This window comes from Malus domestica, chromosome 07 (genome assembly GCF_042453785.1).
Source record: "Malus domestica chromosome 07, GDT2T_hap1".
NCBI classification, from domain to species: domain Eukaryota; kingdom Viridiplantae; phylum Streptophyta; class Magnoliopsida; order Rosales; family Rosaceae; genus Malus; species Malus domestica.
In genome coordinates this window covers 30,427,726-30,448,458 of record NC_091667.1, presented here as the reverse complement: position 1 = coordinate 30,448,458, position 20,733 = coordinate 30,427,726, and the positions used below count along the sequence as shown (strand labels likewise).

The following is a 20,733-nucleotide window of genomic DNA, read 5'->3' as shown; positions in this document are numbered from 1 at the left end:
CTCCGTAATAATATATTTTAACGATTCGAACCGTCTATGTTTTCGGTCTTGCCTCAATATCATGTCTACCAAAAATCATCAAAATTTGAAACCATATGCCTGTTTGATTAAGGGTTTAGGGTTTCTTTATAGAACCATATTCGTTTATTTTATTTACTATAAATGAATGTTTTAATGGTTTTGAATTTGTCTAATTTTTTGTAAGGATAATCTACGAACGATATTCTAAATGATAGACAAATCGGATTGTTAAAAAAATTACATAATGGGATCCACAAAAACATATGTAAAAATTATGTAAAAAAAACAGTGTCACAGATCCACTTTTTTTTTTTTTTAGTACATCGATATTTTTACACTAGGGGTGGGAGAGTTCGGCTAAACTATACAATGGGCAGCCTAATTTGGTATCGAATTCGTCATACACGAGATCCGTCCCTTGTTAAAAATATATAAATAACATGTCACTAAATTTTGTTCATCGTTTCCGAACTAACCATTTATAATTATATTTTTTTGGTAAAAACTAACCATTTATTACATATGTACAAGGCTATATATATGCATGTGATGGAAAGGAGATAAGTCATTAAGAGGAATTAAAGTAGAATTTTTAATTGGTGAAGCCATGAAGGGAAGTCATGAGCCCCGTTCAAGCTCCTCTTGCGCAGCTTGCAAGACACTGAAGAGAAGATGCAGTCCCACCTGCATTTTCGCACCCTATTTCCACTCCGACGATCCCAAAAAATTCGCCCAAGTTCACAAAGTGTTCGGGGCGAGCAATGTGAGCAAGATCCTAACCGAAGTCCCCGAGGATCAGCGCGAGGACACGGTGAATTCGCTTGCCTACGAGGCAGAAGCGAGGCTGAGAGACCCTGTTTACGGCTGCATTGGCGCCATATCGATGTTGCAAAGGAAGATGATTCAGTTGCAGCATGATCTGGCCGTTGCTCGAGCTCGTCTCGCTTGCTATGCTCCGAAGAATTCGCCCTCGTTGTCGTCGTGCTCTTCTTCTTGTTGTGCCATGTTAGATGAGGCTACTTTCACTGGATTTCCTGCTTGGAGTGGATTAAATAGTAACAATTTCTGCCAGAATTCATCTGATTTGATCAGCCAGCATGGACAAGCTAGTGATTTTAGCTATCCTTCATATATACTGTGAATTCATGCTCTCTCTCTCTCTCTCTCTAAATTTCTCTCTCTTTCTCTCTCTTTGTTGGTAATTTGAAATGTGTGGACTTAATTTCTGATCAAAATAAAGAAATGGGAAGGAGGGATTATGTGATTATTGACAAATAATATTACTCTACTGAAATCAGAATCATAATGTACAATAATTATCAAGCAAAACAACTACTCATGCACAAATAATCACACATTATTTTGGGACACCGCCGCTTTGACGTCTCAGTTGCATATGAATTCGTGTCCCCCTTCCGAAACTTCTACGATTTCTTCCCTGCTAAAGTTATGCAGCACACAATCTCATTAGAACATAACCAGAGGCCTATCAAGCAACTAGAAGAAACCGAGAATCTAAAATTCGAAAAACAAAATAATTATCAAGCAACTAGAAGAAACCGAGAATCTAAAATTCGAAAAACAAAATAATTATCAAGCAAATAGAAGAAACCGAGAATCTAGAATTCGAAAAACGGAATAGTTATCAAAAGGCGTTATAATTGTTTACATTGCAGTAATTCTTAACGGTCAAATATAACCAAGAAACTACTCATGAGGCTCTCAGCAATGGCGGCACCTGAAGCATGTGAGTACTTTGGGAGCTTCATCTTCTTCCCGAGCTCCACCTGAACATCCATGAACATATTCAACCTCTGCAACTCGAGCTCCTTGTCGAACTCCATTCTCTGCTTCTCCAGCTCCATCATCTGCTTCCTCTTCGAAATCTCAATCCTCTCGTACATTTCCCCAAATCTCGAAATTGCCCTCGCCAATTCCCTGCACGCCGCTCCACCCGATAACCCCGCCGCCTCATCACCACCGTCGTCGCGGCGAGACCCTTTGAGGGGATAAGGACTTGGGTCGGGGGATTTGCCAGTGAGAGCGAGGATTGGGGGTTTTGAGTCGGTAGATACGGTGGCGTTTGAGGGAGTTGAGCAGATTAGGGAGTGGAGGCGGCGGTAGAAGGGCCACTTGGACGGGCCGGGCTTCGACTTCTCCAGCTTGTACTTTTTCTTCAACGTGTCGATGCGGTTCCTGCACTGGACGTCTGTCTTGGACGGCTTGACGCCGCCATTTTGAGTGGAATTAACGGCGTCAGCCACCTCCTTCCACTCTTTCTGACGGAGGATGCCGTGGTTTAAATGGACGTAACGGTCGCCCCAGGCCGTTATTAGTGCCTCCGTGTCAGCCTCGTTCCAACAGTCCTCGCGGCCAGCCGGGGCGTGGGTACGGGTTCGGCGGTCCATGAACAGGGACGGGTTCGGGTCCGGAGGTGGTGGAGAGAGAGATTGGAAGTGGGAGCTGTCGATGCGGGTAATGATCGACAGACGAAGGAAAATAACGGAGTAAGAAGGATATGGAATCTGGCCGTTCAATCTGCCGGCAGTGACGTCAGCCACCCAATTGTCGTTGGACGGACTACCGACTGCTTTAATTTTCACAAACAACACTTGGCTACTCAAAGATGAGTAGGTTCCTACTCAAAATTTTTCAAAATTATTCGCTATTAATTTATAGAACTTTGTGTTTATAATCAGAACCGTTCATATTATAAATCACCATATAAAAATCGCATCTGCAAAAAATCAATTAAAACTAAGGTCGTTTAGTCATCAAACTTTTTAAAAACAAATTAACGGTATTGGTAAAAGTATTACAAACCATTTATGCATTTGCTACAATAGATTGACTAAACGACCTTGATTTTAATTTATTTTTTGTAGAGATGATCTTTATAGTGTGATTTATAATATGAACGGTTCTGATTATAAGCACAAATTTTGAGTAGGAGTTTCTACTCATCTTTGAGTAGCCAAAATTGTTCAATTTTCACTCTTTGGCTTACCCCAGAAATAGGGGTGTTTTCATTTACGATTACTCTACCAAAACCTATGTATGAATTACCATACCAAAATTTTGTTATAGCAAAATTTAGTACTATTACCGTGCTAAACTTTTGGTGTGTCGAATGTCGGTATGTCAAATAATTTGGTTGACATTGTATGATGATAATAATTGTCTCTTTGTTTTGGATCACTTTTTGGGCCAAAATTTGATTTTTTTATTTTTTTTTCAACCGAAGTCAAGCCCCAAACGCTTGCTTTTTTCTATTTTTATAACTTTATCTCATATATTGTTGCCTAAATTAGAAAACCCAAATAGAATTCCTGCTGTAAGAAACCATAGGTAGGAAGCACACCAACACCAATCCCTATAGAGAATGAGAGAGTGTCGAAGAGAGAAAGTGTCGAAGGAATGAGAGGCAATGATGGGTTTTTACTAAAATTATTGAAATATTATATAGTTATTTATATATATAAATTGTATAATATATATTTATATTTTTCGGTATGGTACGATAATATTATTAGTAATGATATCGAATAGCAATACCGTACTAAAAAATTTCAATTCGGTATAATACCATGCCAATACCAACTGGCACAAAAAGTTTAGCATAAAATCGGTATAATACGGTTGACAATTCGGTTGATACAGTAATTTGGTAATAAATTTCATCCCTATGCGGAAATGTTTGTGAAAATTAATAAATCATTATTATTTATTAATGCTTTATATTTTTTGTTAATGCTTTAATTTTCAATCTCTTTTCTCAATGTTCTATTTATTGTTTTGTTTTATTTGATGAAAGCTCGATATTTTATTAACTTCGAATGAAACCACGAGAAATCTTCGTAGAGGAGGTTCTGAATGAACTCAAGAGGGTTCTCTAACCATACAAACTCATTGCCAATAGAAACGGCGAACTTGGCTAATTTATGGGCAACCCCACAGAACAACTTAGAGATGCTAGTTAAATACAACTAAGATGTTCTATTTGTTGTTAATGCTTTATAATTTGATGTTCGATTGACGAGAGAAACTTAGAGATGTTAGTAAAGTACAAGTAAGAATTCGTTAACGAGTTTGGGTTTTTATATATTCTAAAACGATAAGCAAATGAGCCAATTGCGTTATGCATAATCTCCCACGACACGAGAACGTTAAAACAAGACACGTGACTAGCTGGTTCGGAGGGTATGGGGCTTAAGCACCTGTATGAAGATCACAGCTCTTGAATCCCCAGTTGAGAAATGGGCTTAGGGAGTTCAATTTGGGAATGGGCTTCTTGGGCTTAAGCCCATTGGGCAGGAATTTGGGTTGGGGTTGGTTTTTCTGGATTGATTTGTAAGCTGGATATTGCCCATTGGATTGATTTGGGTTGGGGTTGGTTCTTCATGGCCCAGGTTATACATGTAGTAAACATAAATTGAGTTATTTTTTTGTCTTGTTCTTCAATAAAACGATATTCTATTGTCAACTAATCTAAACTACAACGAGAGAATTCAAAGTTTGGTGCATAAGGGGGGAGTACATGTGCTCCATCCTCCATGTTAGTCAATGATTTGTAATTGATCTTAATTGATTCAGCTTAATGTACATGTGAAAGGCAAATGGCATTTACTTGAGTTTATATGATTGAATTTGATTGCTACAATTGCCATGGTAATACGGTATGGTTGCATAGGCATGTATTTTTAACATTTGAATCATAAGTTCTTTGAAACTTTGAAGGTCCCTAGTCAAGTGTATATAGTCTTATTGTCCGTTAACGTCATGGTTGATCAAAATATCGGGAGTCATGGTTGATCAAAATATCGGGAGTTAGCAAATTAGAGCATTGTTAAAGGAGATGTCAAAATTGCCACATAGACATATGACAATAAAAATGGGTAAACTTTCTCCAGCTGTGCCTTCACTTTCTTACGTTGGTGCTGAGGCAATTGAAGGCAAAGCCTTCTGTTGTCATATTTGACAGCTGCTATCAAATTTATTTAATAATTGTTTAATAGATGGGATGAAATTCATAATAAATGATGTTGTGTGTTCCAAGTATTTGATTGATTGTCTCAATAATTGGATCCCACAAATAGGTAAAGGAATTATAGAATTACATTTTTATTTAACATATGGGGTGGAGAAAAAATTTATGCAAAATGTCAAATTGCTATATAAGTCATCAAATATCATTTTGATGTTTTACATTTAACATATCTTTTAGAGATGCTCTTAAATGATTTATAGGTTACTTTAGATTTCAAAAGTGATATTCTACTTTCAACCAATCTAAACAACAATGAGTCGATTCAAAACTCAAGTGCATTAAGGAACATATTTGCTCCAGCTAAAGTGGTTAATTACATCCCTGTTTACAACAAACATACGCTGAGTTATTAATTTTACTTGTTATTTACCTTCGTCGCACACACATGATAGTTGATTTTTTTATTGTAGATCACTACGACACACATTTTATTAATGTCACAAAATTAGTTCATGTGGACGCCTACAAACGAGAAGTGGTTTATATGTACAAATGTTAAAACTCAAATTTTATCAATGTCTGAAAAGAACAGAGAATTGGATGAATATCTCAATCATAGAATACAAGGTAGATGGATGAAGTCGAAGAGTGCATCCGGTATGTTATGCGACTGTCGTATGCCACTAAAACTAGGGAAAATTTTATAGGACGACAATAAGGTCAGCAATGCTTTACGACACAAAATATTAGGCGGTCAAGCTTCAACACATAGAAAAATGAGTGTAGCAGAGATGAGAATGCTTCGTTGGATGCGTGCACGAGAAAGGACAAGATTAACAATGAGGATATCCAAGGTAAAGTAAGAGTGGTCGCAATTGAAGATAAGATGAGAGAAAATTTATTAAAGTGGTTTGGACATGTGAATAAAGACCTACATATGCTCTGATTAGAAAATACGATTATGAGACAGAGGCTCAAGACAAAAAGGTAGAAAAAATCCTTCAAAGAGTTAGAGAAAACATGGTTTACTTGGAGCTAATAGAATACTTGATGCAAAACTAAATGCGTTCTAGTACTCATAGCGCCGACGCCACTTAATAAGATAATGGTTTGTCGTTGTTGCATGTTATGTCTGAAATTGCCCCAGTTGGAGAATTGACGTACCTTAACAAACTCCCAAAACAAAATTGCTAGTTGGTAGCAAATATGCAATTAATGTGTGCGATCTATAGCCACCTCATTGACATTGTAAGACAGAAATTCAGAAAAACGTTGTGATCTAACTTTGTTAAATGGTGATTGAGATCTCTGATGTTCAATATGATTTCTAACGAATATTAAACTGTTTCAACAATTTTCCATGCCAAAACAAAAGTCATCCAGAGCACTGACTTCAAAAGAGTACCCATATCCCACCACCATTATGATTTATGACCACAAGCGTACCTATGGACAAAGATTTTGCCGTCAGTGCCGACTAATTTATGACGATGCCGACTCAACATATATTTCCAATTTTCCAGTCGCAGCTCTTAGGGTACTGCTGTGGAAAATGATGACTGACCTGCGCCCTTAATCACAAGTTAAATCAAACCAAAATAAACGTTCCGTATCACGACGAAACCCTAAAAAGAAACAATCTTAGTGCAAACTAATAAAATCGCCTTTAAGCAGATTGTCTTGGTCTGGCTTTTTTGTGAAAAGAAGTGAAGGGTTAAATCACAAACCAGCTGGACAAAGAATCGATGCCTATAGGAAATTCTCCGAGCCGATCGACATCGATGCATGAGTGTGAAAAGCATGCATTGCATGCAGATCCATGCATATCCATTGAAGCTAACAAAAAGTAGAGAACTTGATCTCTCGTGTAGGAGTTATTATCTCGGTCTAAACCTTTTCCCTTTTTACAGGGATATGAGGAGATATCAGACAGCATCTTTTTGTTTCCCGTAGGGACAAAGTTTGACCTATTTTTCTGACTTAACCTTTTCACTTTTAATTTATTCTTGAGGCTCCTAGTCTGTCTCACTGTGTTAGAAAAGAAAAGATTATGAAAGTAAGCCGCTCAATAATGCAAGAGCAGCCATTAATGACTGGAAATGATTTGTAGATTTGTAGATTTGGACATCCTAAACTCCAAACCTGTTTCCACAAAAAAAAAAAAAAAAAAAAAAACTCCAAACCTTTGAAAAAAAAAAAAAAACCAAACCCTAATTTGACGGCAAGGTTGGATTTCATTCAACCTTTGTATATTTTGTTGAATGGTTACAACTTTTAGTTAAAAGACATGATGCTTACTCAAATTGTATGAGTAAAATTAAAGATGTAATAAGTCAAAATTATTTTCTGAAATTGTGTATGAAACATTATGCCACAATAGGTATTTTTAGGCATTAAAGCACCTGTTCATCGAACCCTTTCATTTTAGTTGAAGATATATAACTCTTCTTAAAAGTGTTGATCCAAAGACATGTCTTCTATTTAATATTTTCAGAAAATAATTTTGACTTATTACATCTTTAATTTTACTCATGCAATTTGAGTAAGCATCATGTCTTTTAACTAAAGGTTGTAACCATTCAAAAAAATATACAAAGGTTGAATGAAATCCAACCTTGCCGTCCGTAGGCTTGCTGCGCACCGCAGCAGTAGCCTTTCCCTATTATACATACACATATGCTACACTACACAATGCAACACCAAGTACACACACACACACACACACACACACAATAATAATAATAATAATTTATATATGTATTATTGAAATCTCTAACAATCCTTCCCAATTTCAATAATATGATAAATAATATACTAACAATCCTCTCTTTATAATTAATCACAAGCATACCGATATAATCATGCATACAATAAAGGTGTCTTTCGAATTAAACCTTTAATTAGTGTAAGTAATTCAAAGTTATAACGAATGCGATGGTGACCTAAGTTTAAACCACCTATTCTTATGTTAAAACCGGAATCACTACACACATGATTATGTCTTATTTCCTTAAAGAAATTTCTGAAATAATTAAGCACTATTATGGCCTTGTGCTTCATCCTGGTTTCATAAACATTTACAAGAGAAAACCCAACTTTTGGTAGAAGTGGCACCATTTCTTATGTTCATATAGGTGAGGTTCATTCCCATGTCCCTGCTACTATAGACATAACTACAAATAACCTCATTAAGTGACAAAACTCATCCTCCTAAACGTAGCAGTCTTGCACTGATCATCCTGGAATGAGCTATATATTAATTTTCAGTGCTTTCACAACCACTTAACAATAACTTGTTATTACCCATTGAACTTTTAAACTAGTGATGTTCTAAAGAAAGTCGGGTTACCATTATTGGTGGCTAAATTTCAGTAAAAGGTTTAGCCTCATTCCACTAGATGTACTAACTACCAAAGCTCTTGAAAGTGTTTTCGTTAACGGATCTGCCAAGTTATTACTTGTTTTAACATAAATAATATTAATAACTCCATCAATTATTAATTGCTTGACATATTCATGTCTCAAGCTAATATGTCTAGACTTTCTATTGTATACCTTATTGTATGCTCTAGACAAAGTAGCCTCAGTATAACATTATAAAGAAATGGATGGCATTGGTTGTAGCCACAACTCTATTTCCAATAACAAATTTCTAATCTATTATGCTTCTTTACCTGCTGCGGCTATAAATTCATATTCCATAGTTGAATATGTTATACATGTTTGCTTTTTCGAATCCCAAGAAATTGCTCATTCGGCAATTTTAAAAATCCACCCTGATGTAGACTTATTATCATTAGCACTTGTTACCCAACTTGCATCTGAATATCCTTCAAGTACTGCTAGAAACTCATAGTAAGTTAAACTCAGGTTAATATTTCTTTTAAGATAACCAAAAATTATATTTATTACTTTCCAATGAGCAGTACATGGATGACTAGTGTATCTAGAAAGTTTGCTTACTACAAATGCAATATCTGGCCTGGTACAATGCATGGCATACATTAAACTTCTAATTACATTAGCATACTCAAGCTATGCAACGGACCTACTAGAATTATTATGCAAAGTTTCACTAGGGTCATAAGGGGTATTTGCTTCTTTTGATTGTTGTTGGAATTGATCTTCTTAAACTTCTCTTTGTCAATTTTGACTTTGAAGTTTTTTTTATATTTGTTTCCTTCGACAATGTGAGCTTTAGAGGAATCTTGATTTGCAAAATTCTTATCACGATTTCGAGTTTCCTCTTCAATTTGAATACCCTTTTGCAAATCCTCCAAACTAATATCTTCCACCGTGTGTAGAAGTTTCTTTCTATAGTTATTACATGTTTGGGGTAATTTTGCCATAATAGCCCCAACTATCATATGATCCGGAATAACTATTTTAAGTTCATGAAGCTTTGAGACCAAGACCAATAATTCATGAATTTGGTCTAGAATGGGTTTGTTATCAAATATAATGAATTCATAATATTTGAACATTAAAATTTTATCGGTACCTTTTTTCTCCGTTGTGTACTTGTGTTCAAGTGCTTCCCAAATTTCATTTGGAGATTGAATGTGTGAGTACAGGTCATATAAGTGATCATATAATGTGCCCAAGATGTGTCCTCGACATACCAATTCATCTTCTTCACGCTTCTTTCGATCGACAACTATTTTGTCCGAGTCTTTGTCACTTGGTTCACGAATAGGCTCCAATTTCGGGTACAACACATATATGACATTTAAAACAGTAAGCATGAAACGCATCTTGTCCTTCCATCGGGTGAAGTTTGATCCATCAAATTTGTCTAGCTTGTAGACATCTTGATTGATAATCTTCAAAGTCATGTTATCAGACTTGTTCTCCATGACGATAATAACACTTTAAGATTGTTAGAGTAAATATAGAAATATAGAGAATAATCCGAATGATGACTTTGAGGTACGACTTATTACATCTTTAATTTTACTCATACAATTTGAGTAAGCATCATGTCTTTTAACTATTGTAACCATTCAACAAAATATACAAAGGTTGAATGAAATCCAACCTTGCCGTCTGTAGGCTTGCTGCGCACCGCAGCAGTAGCCTTTCCCTATTATACATACACATATGCTGCACAATGCAACACCAAGTCTATACATATATTATATATATATATATATATATACACACACACACACAAAATAATAATAATAATTTATATATGTATTATTGAAATCTCTAACAAATTTGAACTGTTATTCAAATAAGAATCCAATCGTCTTCTATTGTCAAAGAAATTCTTCTTTACTATCTTTTACTAGTCTCATACTTGTATATTTTACCTAATATATAAATGTTAGTATAGACTAATCCGGTTAGGATTATGTTGGGGTCTGATTATTCGATGTTTGTCACTGCTGTTTTCAATTTTCCCCATTGCTGGAATTTCCTGATCTTCGTTCCCACCTCCTCACCTTTGAGGCTCAAACTCGCCCTGAGAATTCCTCTCTCCCGGCGTTACAACAACTTTAAACCGCTCATTCGAATAAGAATGTAATTTTCTTATATTATCACTGTTCTTTTATCCTATACTTATGTAATTTACCTAATAAGTTAAATAAAAGTTAAGCTGAAGGGATTCGTATTCCTCTCTCTCCCTATCATCCCTCCCATCTCCCATCTCTTTCAGTCTGAGATAGTACTGCACCGAGCGATCACAGAGCATCTTTCAGGAAGAAATTAATAGGTCGGTGGTAGGTCATGATTTGACCATGGCGCATTTGCTTCTTTGGTAATGTCATGGTCATCATCGTATCAAGCACAGTCATGCATGACTTATTGTACACACACTACACCCAGCTACCTAACAATTTTACAGCTGACCTGATACCGCATATTTCTAATTTTGTTTTCTTACCATCGGAATGAGAAATTAATTTGTCGTTCTATGAACTAGCTAAAAGGCAGGCCAAAACATATAATCGAACTAGGAAAATGATTCTCACTGTCTTTTTTTCTGTACTGATGCATTATAAATTATGTTTATTTATGTCCATTATTTTCATTGACTTATTGTATCTTTAGGTTTGAAACCATAAAGTGCGAGGAGATCAATTCTCATTCAACTATGAAAATTTGTTGTTTTAATCAAAACTATGAAAATTTTCTATCTATGAATACGTGTACATGCTAGTAGTTATGAAATTGCAACAAAACAAGATTAACTTTCACGAATCACTTCTAATTGCAAAGTTGGTCTTATAAAAAGGTAAACATACGCACAATCTCATACTTGCTTTATGAATATTTTTTTTTATAATGTTTAAGAATCATTATTCATACAAATAATTAAGGGTTCATGCCAACAAGTCTTTATAAAATTATAATTCTAGTCATATACCTATCCATACGATCCTATCCTTTCGTTTACGTAAGCAATATCTCACTGCTACATATAATTATAGTAGATAGCTAGGTTCAATACCCTTAATTATTGTTCAAGGGTCACACTTGCATCCCTTTTGAGATGGTCTCATTCTCCTTCTAGCGAATAATGTATCATTCTCGTAGAAATTTCATAATCGGAACTGTTCAATTTCTTAAGATTCATTTGAAAATCATTCCTACAAAAAATAATTTGAATCGGTGTTCGTTTAGTGATTCAAATGTATATAAAAAAAATCAACAATGTAAGTATTGAGTAACATATTCATGATGAACCATCCATTTATTAATACATTTGGATGACTAATCGAACTCTGATTCGAATGAATAATCTTCAAATGAAACTTAAGAAATTAAACAGTTCTTATTATAAAATTTCTACAGTGAATAGAAGATATTTGCAAGTGGGGAATGAGTTTATTAAAAAAAAAAAAAGCACAAGTATTATCCTTTGGGGGCGGACTTATTTGTTGTTAAATTACAATTTTTTTTTAAGTCAAAAGTATATGGGAAACATATTTATAGAACCAGGGAAAAAAAGAAAGTCAGAGGGCAGGTCACAAACAATAATACAACTCTTAAAAAATAAGATGGAAATCACATTGTGTAATAGAGAAATGCTAGGAGGTCATATTTTTAGATTATATTTTGTGAATTATATGGTGTTACGATTGATGGATATATCTACCTTTAATGTTTTAAACAATGAATCGAACCATTAATTGTCATATCATGTGATTAACAAAATATGATTCAAGTAGATAGTCTTCTTATTAACACATGAAGGGATGATATTGATGACTTTATTGAACAAGATGACATGGACCACATGGCTAGATGCATTTCCACAAATTGTTTATAAGATTGGATTCACTAGTAAAAGGCAGAAATAGATTACGAATTTGTTTAAACAAGATCAGATCATCCACCATCTGTTCATAATCAAATTGTAGATATGGAATCTTTTTTTTTTTTTTTTAAATTAAGATCACAAAGTAAGTATCACTCCAACATTGCTATCATGGAAAGTGACTAAGTGATAATTTCATTAATAGAAAGAAAAATACAATATATCAAAAAGAGCATGAGCCTAATTATGACAACGAAAGAAAGCCATAAAAACAAACAAACTAAATAACAATTATAAAAAATAAAAATAAAAAACCTATCAAAAGCTGTAGCTTGAAAGACCCACATAAAGTCGATGATAATAATTCGGCATATAACAACAGGAGAAGAATTCAAACAAAACTAATAGAAGAGGTGTCATTATTTGCTAGAGCATTGACAATTTGATATCATTCATATAAATATGACAAGACTGAAAATAAACTTGGAAAATTCAATGCAAATAATTCCTCCACTTCACCTTCAACCGCCAAGGCACCAATTTTAGAGAATGCAAGAAATCAATAATAGAAGCATAATTAACTTTCAAAGAAATAAACTTCTAGTCCCTATAAATAGAATCCTAATAATTACTGGGGTAGGCATGCATTACCTCCTTCCTTTAGTTTCCTAAACTTTGAAAATTATTTTAATTTTAACGAGTAATGCTAGGGAACATCACATGCGATAAGTAATGCATAAAATCAACATTCAATTAGATAAATTTATTAATTATCATAGCATATACACATCACTTGTCACATCAGATAGTACATAAACGTGGTACAGAAATATAGTCCCCCTAAAATTTCCCTATTCAATATATATGACTTTCCGTGGACATCTCATGGCATCTCTCATCGATGCGGATGATATTTGTCATGATTTTGCCTTTGGCCTATGGAGATTGTGGAAAAACAGGAACGATGTGGTTTTTAAAGGGATCTATCGTCAGCCTCTGGATATCTTGGAGGCCTGGAAAAAGAGCACAGGTGAGTACAAGGCCAGTCTGGCTCCGGATCAAGAAGATCACAGCTTGAGGATGCCGAAGTCTATCAAGGTCAGTGATCGTATGTGTACCAAGTGGAAGAGACCAAGGTTCAGAACTATTAAGATAAATACTGATGCGGCTTGGTGTAAAGATACTCTGCGTATGGGGGTGGGCTGGCTGGGGCGGGATTTTGCTGGTTTGCTCCAAGCTGCTGGCGGGTCTGGGACTGGATTCAGCCACAGTGCAGCTGCTGCTGAAGCTTCTGCCATCAGGTTTGCCTTATTGTCTTGTATAGACCATGGGTTTGATGACATTATTATTGAATCTGACGCAAGTACGATTATTTTGATGCTGAAGAAAGAAATCTTGGTTGATTTTAGTATCGAATGCATTCTTGATGACATTGAGGTTCTAGCGCAAAAGCTGAGGTCTGTCTCTTTTGCTTTTGTGCCTAGAGAGGGCAACCGTGCTGCTCACTCGGTGGCTAAGTATGTATTCAAGGAGGGACGTTCTTTCTCTTGGGATTGTATTGGCCCTGAGTTTCTGTTTAATTTCCTTGTTGCTAAGGATGTAAACCTTTCTATTCGTCTTTAATATATTTCTATCTTTCGTTAAAAAAAAAAAAAAAGGAAAATACTTATGTCCATATAATGTTCATTTCCTTTTCAACTCGATTATGATTTTTTTATCTTATCGTATTTTTATAATACATAAAATAGGCGATCATTTAATTATTTCTATTTATATAAATGAAGTTTCGAGTTCGTATGCTTGATGAATTAAGCCCTATTTAGCTTGTAGGTGACTGTTTCTAAAGGGAGACTAATTAAACTTTCTGTCTCCAACTTTATGTGCATATCCAAGCAAGTATATGTTCTGCATGACCAATTTAAACCAAAGGGAGAGTGACAATCGACCAACCGAGTAGACGAGCACAAAACTAACGGCATCCTCCACATAAGATGCATTGGCATCAATACCAAATCTACAGCTGACTTCATCAACTTTTTTTCATGTAGTCCATATCTGAGGAGGAATTTCTAAAAGGGAAACCCGAGGAATTAGGGCGCTTTCTTTAAGGTTCAGCAAACTTAGAGAACATCCTCTAAAGCAAGCCTATGTCAGAAGATATATGACACAGAAAAAGCGTAAGTATATATTTAAATTGTATCTAATTAAGATTCTAGGCTCTAGCCAGTGAGCTTCGTTTAGCTTTTCAAGAGAATAATTCAAGGCACATTTTTCGTTTCAATTTGTTTTCCATAGAGTAGTCCGTGATCTTGTTTCAAATTTACTCCAACTAAATAGAGAAAAGAAAATCTGTTTGTGGTTTAATCCGTTGGCACAAGACTTAAAATAACCCTTTAGCGGTGATAATGCGTAGACTGATGAGTAAGAATAGACTAAATGTAATCTGGTAAGAAAGTCAATTATATATGTGAACTTTTAGTACTTTTGTCAATTAGAATGCTTATAATCTGGTAAGAAAGTCAATTATATATGTGATAGGCACAATGCTTCCTATTGATGCCCTCTAAATTAATGTTTAGTTTACATTTAATAGTACTTAAATCCCAGCTTTAAAATATATTGAAATGTATTATAAAAAAAATACATATTGAAATGTAGTAGCTTTGCTTTACATAAACAATTGAGGAACGAAATGATAACTACACAAACAACATTATTCCTGTTCATGTGCAGCGTCCGTATTGTTTTCCAACTCAATTGAGCAATTTACTAATCAATTAAAACTGAAATGGGAATCCTCAAGTGATCGTGATGCTCATCATTCTATTTATTACTGAATGCGTTTAAATTTTGAGACATACGTAGTAAATAGACACAAATTTCAAAATTTAAACTCATTCAATAATAATAATTACCACCACTTAAGAGTGGTGAGCATTACCACCAGTTAAGGGTGGTGACTAATGAGCAATACCACCACTTCAGGGCAATCAACAAAAATGCCCCATAAATGATTCACAATCTCAAAATTTAAACACATCTAATAATAATAAGTAAAGTGATGAGCATTACCATACACTTGAGGTAAATGAGCCAAAATACACCCCGAAGGCTGAATAAATAACAAATCATTTTCATTCTACAAACACTAATACATAGTGAACAAAGAATATGTGCACCTTTCTCATTGTCTCACTTTGAGTTGGCAGATAAGTTAATAAATTCAAATATATATATTATATGTGGCAGATAAATAATTATAATTATAATAGATAAAATTGACAATGTGTAGTTTGGGACATAATATGAGTTATAACTGAATAATTCACTATATTTAACACATAAAATTATTGTATTACGCGACTAATCTATTTTCGAATACAATCCTTAAAGTATTAGCCAAGTTTGCCCGTCTCGCTTGGTTTTCACCCGCCCTAAAATATGTTCGATACAATACTTTGTCTTTTGGAAATCATATCTACCATAAAAAGGAAAATTAATGAAAATGACTTGAAAACTTTGAGTTTTAACGAAAATGACAAAATAAAGGGTAAAGTTAATAGTATCATAATTGACTTTTTAATGTAAAAATGTAGTTTTTAATTAAAGTGAACAGTATCAAGAACTTTTCGTTAAAATTCTCACCAGAAAATAAAATGATAAAAACAATGAGAGAAATAATCCTAAAATTGCCTTATAATTATAGACCCCACCCCAAAAGCCAAAAGTCCCCAAAAGGCCAGTTTTCATCTTGATGTCCAACCACACAAAACAGGTTTTACGTAATATTGGTATATGATTGTATCAATATCTTTTTGCATAAGATAACGCAGACATGAAGTGGACAGATATCAGTCTCCACGTCCATCAGTTCCCTCCACCTCCCAAAATATTATTTAAAACACCTAGTTGTTATAACTAAATTCAAACATACATTAGCGAATAATCAGAACACCACACAAACTAATACCTGTCTAAACGTGCACAAAATTCATCTAAACCTAACCATAATTAAGATTTTAGTTAGGATTTATGTATATTAAGTCAAGTAATAATCTAGTAATGCCAAATTCAAGTATATTAGTTTAATTAGAGATTCTTCACAAAAAAAGCTCATAAAACTCTATTTTCCAATAAAGCATTTGTAACGTCGTTCACGGACGCAACTGTTATTGTACCTACTTCTATGGTACTATTGGTGAGATATACTTCTGCAATTCGATTTGTAAGTGTTTAATAATATTAGAGAAAGGTTAAATAAACTTTTTCAAAGTGAGATTTTTTATAATTTCTCTATCACATCATATTTAACGTTAATTTTCATGCAAATGCATGAGGTGACATAGAAGTCTACGAAGAGTTCCATTTTTTAGAGAGTATTCCTAGTATTTCTCATAATATTATCACACAAATTGGGATAATGCTAAATAAATCAAATTTGTAAACTAAATGATATGTTACCAATAGAAAATAAACATATTAATCAACATTTAAGTAATAATTTAAAGGAAAACTAATGAAAATGGCTTGAAAACTTTGAGTTTTAACGATAAAGATAAAATAAATGGTAAAATGAATAGTATCAGGTTTGACTTTTTTATGTAAAAATATAATTTTTCGTTAAAATGAACAGTACTGTGAGTTTTTCGTTAAAACTTCTATGATTTAATCATCACTAAACTTAGTCTCTCTATCATTGACTACACTTGTTAAGTATTTGATTAAGTGATTAGTTGGAAAAAGTCATCTTTATCAGTCTCTCAGTAGGAGAGAGAGCTATCAGTCTGAGGGAACAATAGTTTTTTGTTTTTATATTCATTTTTTCTCGTAAAGTATACCCAGAGAATCTTGCGCAAATCTTTCACAGTAACGAAACAGCAAACATACACATGGCCCTGGGTTGCTTAAACATTCACCAAATTCCTTTCTGTCTCTTATATATTCATACATTGCTCATCTGGAAAAAGCAAACCCACAAACCCTAAATCCTCTACCCCTCACATTACCAAAAAAACGCAAAACTCACGGTTTAATTAAATTCTTCAATTATTTGATCGTTATACTTGAGGATATGGGAAGCTCTCTCCGTGTAAAGGACGCCGTGGTCGTCACCCCCTCCGATCCCACCCCGACTTGCGTTCTCAACCTCTCCGCCGTCGACTCGCAGCTCTTCCTCCGCTTCACCATCGAGTACCTCTTGGTCTACACTCCTTGCCCGGGACTGAATCAGACCTCGACCGCGTCGCGCGTCAAGGCTGCACTGGCTCACGCTTTGGTGCCTTACTACCCTCTAGCAGGCAGAGTGCACCCCAAGCCCGATGGCTCCAGTCTTGAAGTGGTCTGTCGGGCTCAGGGCGCAGTCTTCATAGAAGCTGTCTCCTACAATGTCGCAGTCTCTGACTTTGAGCGTGCTCCGCGCTACGTCGCCGAGTGGAGGAAGCTATTGTCGCTCCAAGTCGCTGACGTACTTAAAGGGGCCCCGCCGCTCGTTGTCCAACTGACGTGGCTTAAAGATGGAGCGGCGGCACTTGGCGTTGGATTCAACCACTGCGTCTGCGACGGGATCGGAAGCGCGGAATTTCTCAACTCGTTTGCCGAGCTGGCAACCGGGAAGCGCGGGTTCACTAGCGAGTTCAAACCCAAGCCCGTTTGGGATCGCCACCTTCTGGACCCACAACCAGTACATCATGCATTAAATCCACGTCATCATCGAATAACCAACGCGGCGAGTCATCCCGAGTACAGCAAGGTCCCGGACGTTTCCAACTTCGTGACTCGGTTCGCCAACGAACGACTCACCCCCACCTCGATCACATTCCATAAAAAATATTTAATTGAGCTGAAGAAACTCGCTGCGTCAACGAGTCGACTCAGTACCGAGTCATCATCGTCGTACACATCCTTTGAGGTCCTATCCGGTCACGTGTGGCGGAGTTGGGCTCGAGCATTGAATCTCCCACCAAACCAAACCCTAAAGATTTTATTCAGCGTGAACGTACGTGACCGAGTCAGGCCGAGTCTACCCGACGGATACTACGGGAACGCGTTCGTGCTGGGGTGCGCGCAATGCAGCGCGAGGGAACTGGCGGAGAATGGTCTGTGGCACGCGGCGGAGCTGGTGAAGCGCGCAAAGGAGAGGGTGGGGGAGGAGCACGTGCGGAGGGTGGTGGAGTCGGTGAGCGGGGAGGGGGGAAGGGCTTGTCCGGACTCGGTGGGGGTGCTGATCGTGTCGCAGTGGTCGAGGCTGGGGCTGGAGAGGGTTGACTTTGGGATGGGGAAGCCGGTGCACGTTGGTTCCATATGCAGCGATAGGTACTGCCTGTTTCTGCCAGCTGGACATTCTAACGATGGTGATGATGATCGGGGGGAATCTGTGAAGGTCATGGTGGCGGTCCCCACAAGTGCAGTTGAAAAGTACGAAATGTTGGTCAAGAGTCCTTACTCATGAGGACCTGTAGAACTCGATTGCCTCTCTTTCTTTTGCTCACCTCACTGCCGTTGACTTGTATAGTTTTTTTTTTTTTTTTACTTGTATAATTGGAGAGAGCGAGAGAGCGATGGTTTAGGGTTTACTGTTCTAATGTTTTCATCCGAAATGCATGCAATCAAAGTGGTAAATTGTAATGTGCGATGAGAACCGTTGGATCCAATTTATGTTGATGCTAAAGGTATTAACGAACACGTTGAACAACATATTTAAATAGAAGATTGCTCACTTAGATGGTTGTATGAATTTGTACTACATAGAGGAGGATCTGTTTGATAATAATTTGCATTTTATTTTAGTGTTTGAGATCATGTGGGATGTATATAAGGAAAACAACTTAAAATAAAGATGAAGGAATGAAAACAAAATCTTGAAAGTGAAAAGAATTGAACATAGATTTTAGTTTTTAGTTTTTATTTTTTGTGTCTTGTAATACATCTCTCTACATCCTTCATTCTCTCTTCTTCATCCCCTTTTTTACTCTATTTATTTCCCCTATACCACTAACACAAAAATAAATAAAAATAAATAAATAGTTATCAAATAGACCGTAATCTTTGTGTTTTCTTCTTTCGTCAAATTGGTACCTAAATAATTCGGCAGGCAAGGTGCTTTTGCAAAGACCGAAAGGCTAAAAGATGTAACATGTTAAGATATTTTAAACTACTCTAATTAAAAAAATGCGATTCAAAGTTGGATGAGAAGCAGCAAACACAATCTGTTATCTCAGATGGAGTGGCAGTGTTATAACCTTTTTCAAGCGTACAATTAGAATTGAGTGAGCTTTAACCTATTTGGGCTTTTGTTTGATTCGAATTCTGCGTTCCAATCCTTCTAGATTAGTCAAGGCCCAATGCCCTGTCCTTGCATGAGTTATCTTATGAGAACTCAGCTCACTAGAGCTCTTTTTAGCAATAAAGCCCATATTTGAACTTTTTCACAGTTCTAAGAGTATGGGAGTTGCAGTTTTTCTCTCCTGCGCATGAGCTGATGCGATAAAATTTCAGCCTTCCACTCTTGTAAATTAAAATGAGTGGCTGTGATGTGGTTTGGGAAAAAAAGCTGCAACAAAGATTGAAACAGCCGAAAGTGGAAAGCCAAGATTTCATCGCGTCAGTTCATGCGCATATAATCCATGCAGGAGGAGAAAAACTGATCGTAGTTGATGTCTTTTTCTGTGTGTTCAAATGGGGGTTGATGGTTTCTAACATAGAAATGATAAACACTCATCATTTTTAGCTTTTTACACATATTTGTTTAATTCTGATGGTTGTTTTTATTTTATTTATTCAACCTAATAGTATAAAACAAAGAAGAATACGTGAGAGGCTAAAATAGATGCGAGAACATCATTTCCCTTTCTAATATTACAAAAGGCTAATGGCTCATTATTTAGCATATTTTTAGATGCCACGTCAGAATTATATTAGCATGTGTTTGTTAGTTAAGCATAGCTTAGGAGTTAAGCATGATTGTAAAAGGGTATATAAGTCCCATTCTCTCCCATTATTCTGTAACAAGCAAAAGGTTTTTAAGTGCCTCTATACTTCATATTTTATTTTTGAGAAATGATTCCTACATCTTTATAAACAATGACTACACCTTATAGAAAATGCTTATTTCATCTGTTTGGATCGATGCCCTTTAGATCATGTTTCAGTGTACGTGGCCTGGGTGTGTTGAATGCATCGTGTTGAATTGGTTCAAAAATTCAGAAACAAAGTTCAGTGTCTTTCCTTTTTTTTTTTTTTTACCAATAAAATACAGTGTGAATAACTCAACTCTAGTCTCTTTGTACGTAAATTTTCTTTTTGTTTTGGATAAACTGTTTGTTTACTAGATAAACTAAACTACGTTCGCAATGGCTGCTGTGAGATCTTATTGATGATGGATTACCTGTTTTGTTCGTACATATTTGTCTTGCAACAAGGAAAAGATAAAATTTTGAAATTAATATAAGAAATCGCGTTG

The 20,733-nt window shown here is 35.8% G+C and overlaps 4 protein-coding genes across 7 annotated transcripts; 3 read left to right on the top strand and 1 right to left on the bottom strand.

Moving 5' to 3' along the window:
* Positions 1-628: 628 nt before the first annotated feature.
* LOC103432849 (LOB domain-containing protein 21-like) lies at positions 629-1,288 on the top strand. Its single transcript, XM_008371056.4, has one exon. The coding sequence runs from the start codon at positions 629-631 to the stop codon at positions 1,160-1,162; it is 534 nt and encodes a 177-aa protein (XP_008369278.1). The 3' UTR covers positions 1,163-1,288.
* On the bottom strand, positions 1,286-2,657 carry LOC103432850 (trihelix transcription factor ENAP2). Of its 4 annotated transcripts, none has more exons than XM_017331647.3 (2): positions 1,691-2,657; positions 1,286-1,459 (listed from the first exon to the last, which is right to left on the bottom strand). In XM_017331647.3, exon 1 carries the CDS (start codon positions 2,427-2,429, stop codon positions 1,704-1,706), a length of 726 nt encoding a protein of 241 aa, XP_017187136.1. In that variant the 5' UTR covers positions 2,430-2,657; the 3' UTR covers positions 1,286-1,459; positions 1,691-1,703. The 4 variants fall into 4 exon arrangements, with proteins under 4 accessions (XP_017187136.1, XP_017187137.1, XP_008369279.1 ...); XM_017331648.3 differs by having other exon boundaries at positions 1,286-1,462; positions 1,760-2,647; XM_008371057.4 differs by having other exon boundaries at positions 1,760-2,618.
* Positions 2,658-13,160: 10,503 nt separating this feature from the next.
* Positions 13,161-13,898, top strand: LOC114825897 (uncharacterized). The gene has a single exon (XM_029104944.1). It carries the CDS (start codon positions 13,161-13,163, stop codon positions 13,896-13,898), a length of 738 nt encoding a protein of 245 aa, XP_028960777.1.
* Positions 13,899-17,069: 3,171 nt separating this feature from the next.
* On the top strand, positions 17,070-18,994 carry LOC103419209 (alcohol acyltransferase 9-like). Its single transcript, XM_008357324.4, has one exon. It carries the CDS (start codon positions 17,347-17,349, stop codon positions 18,721-18,723), a length of 1,377 nt encoding a protein of 458 aa, XP_008355546.1. The 5' UTR covers positions 17,070-17,346; the 3' UTR covers positions 18,724-18,994.
* The last annotated feature ends 1,739 nt before the right edge of the window (positions 18,995-20,733 follow it).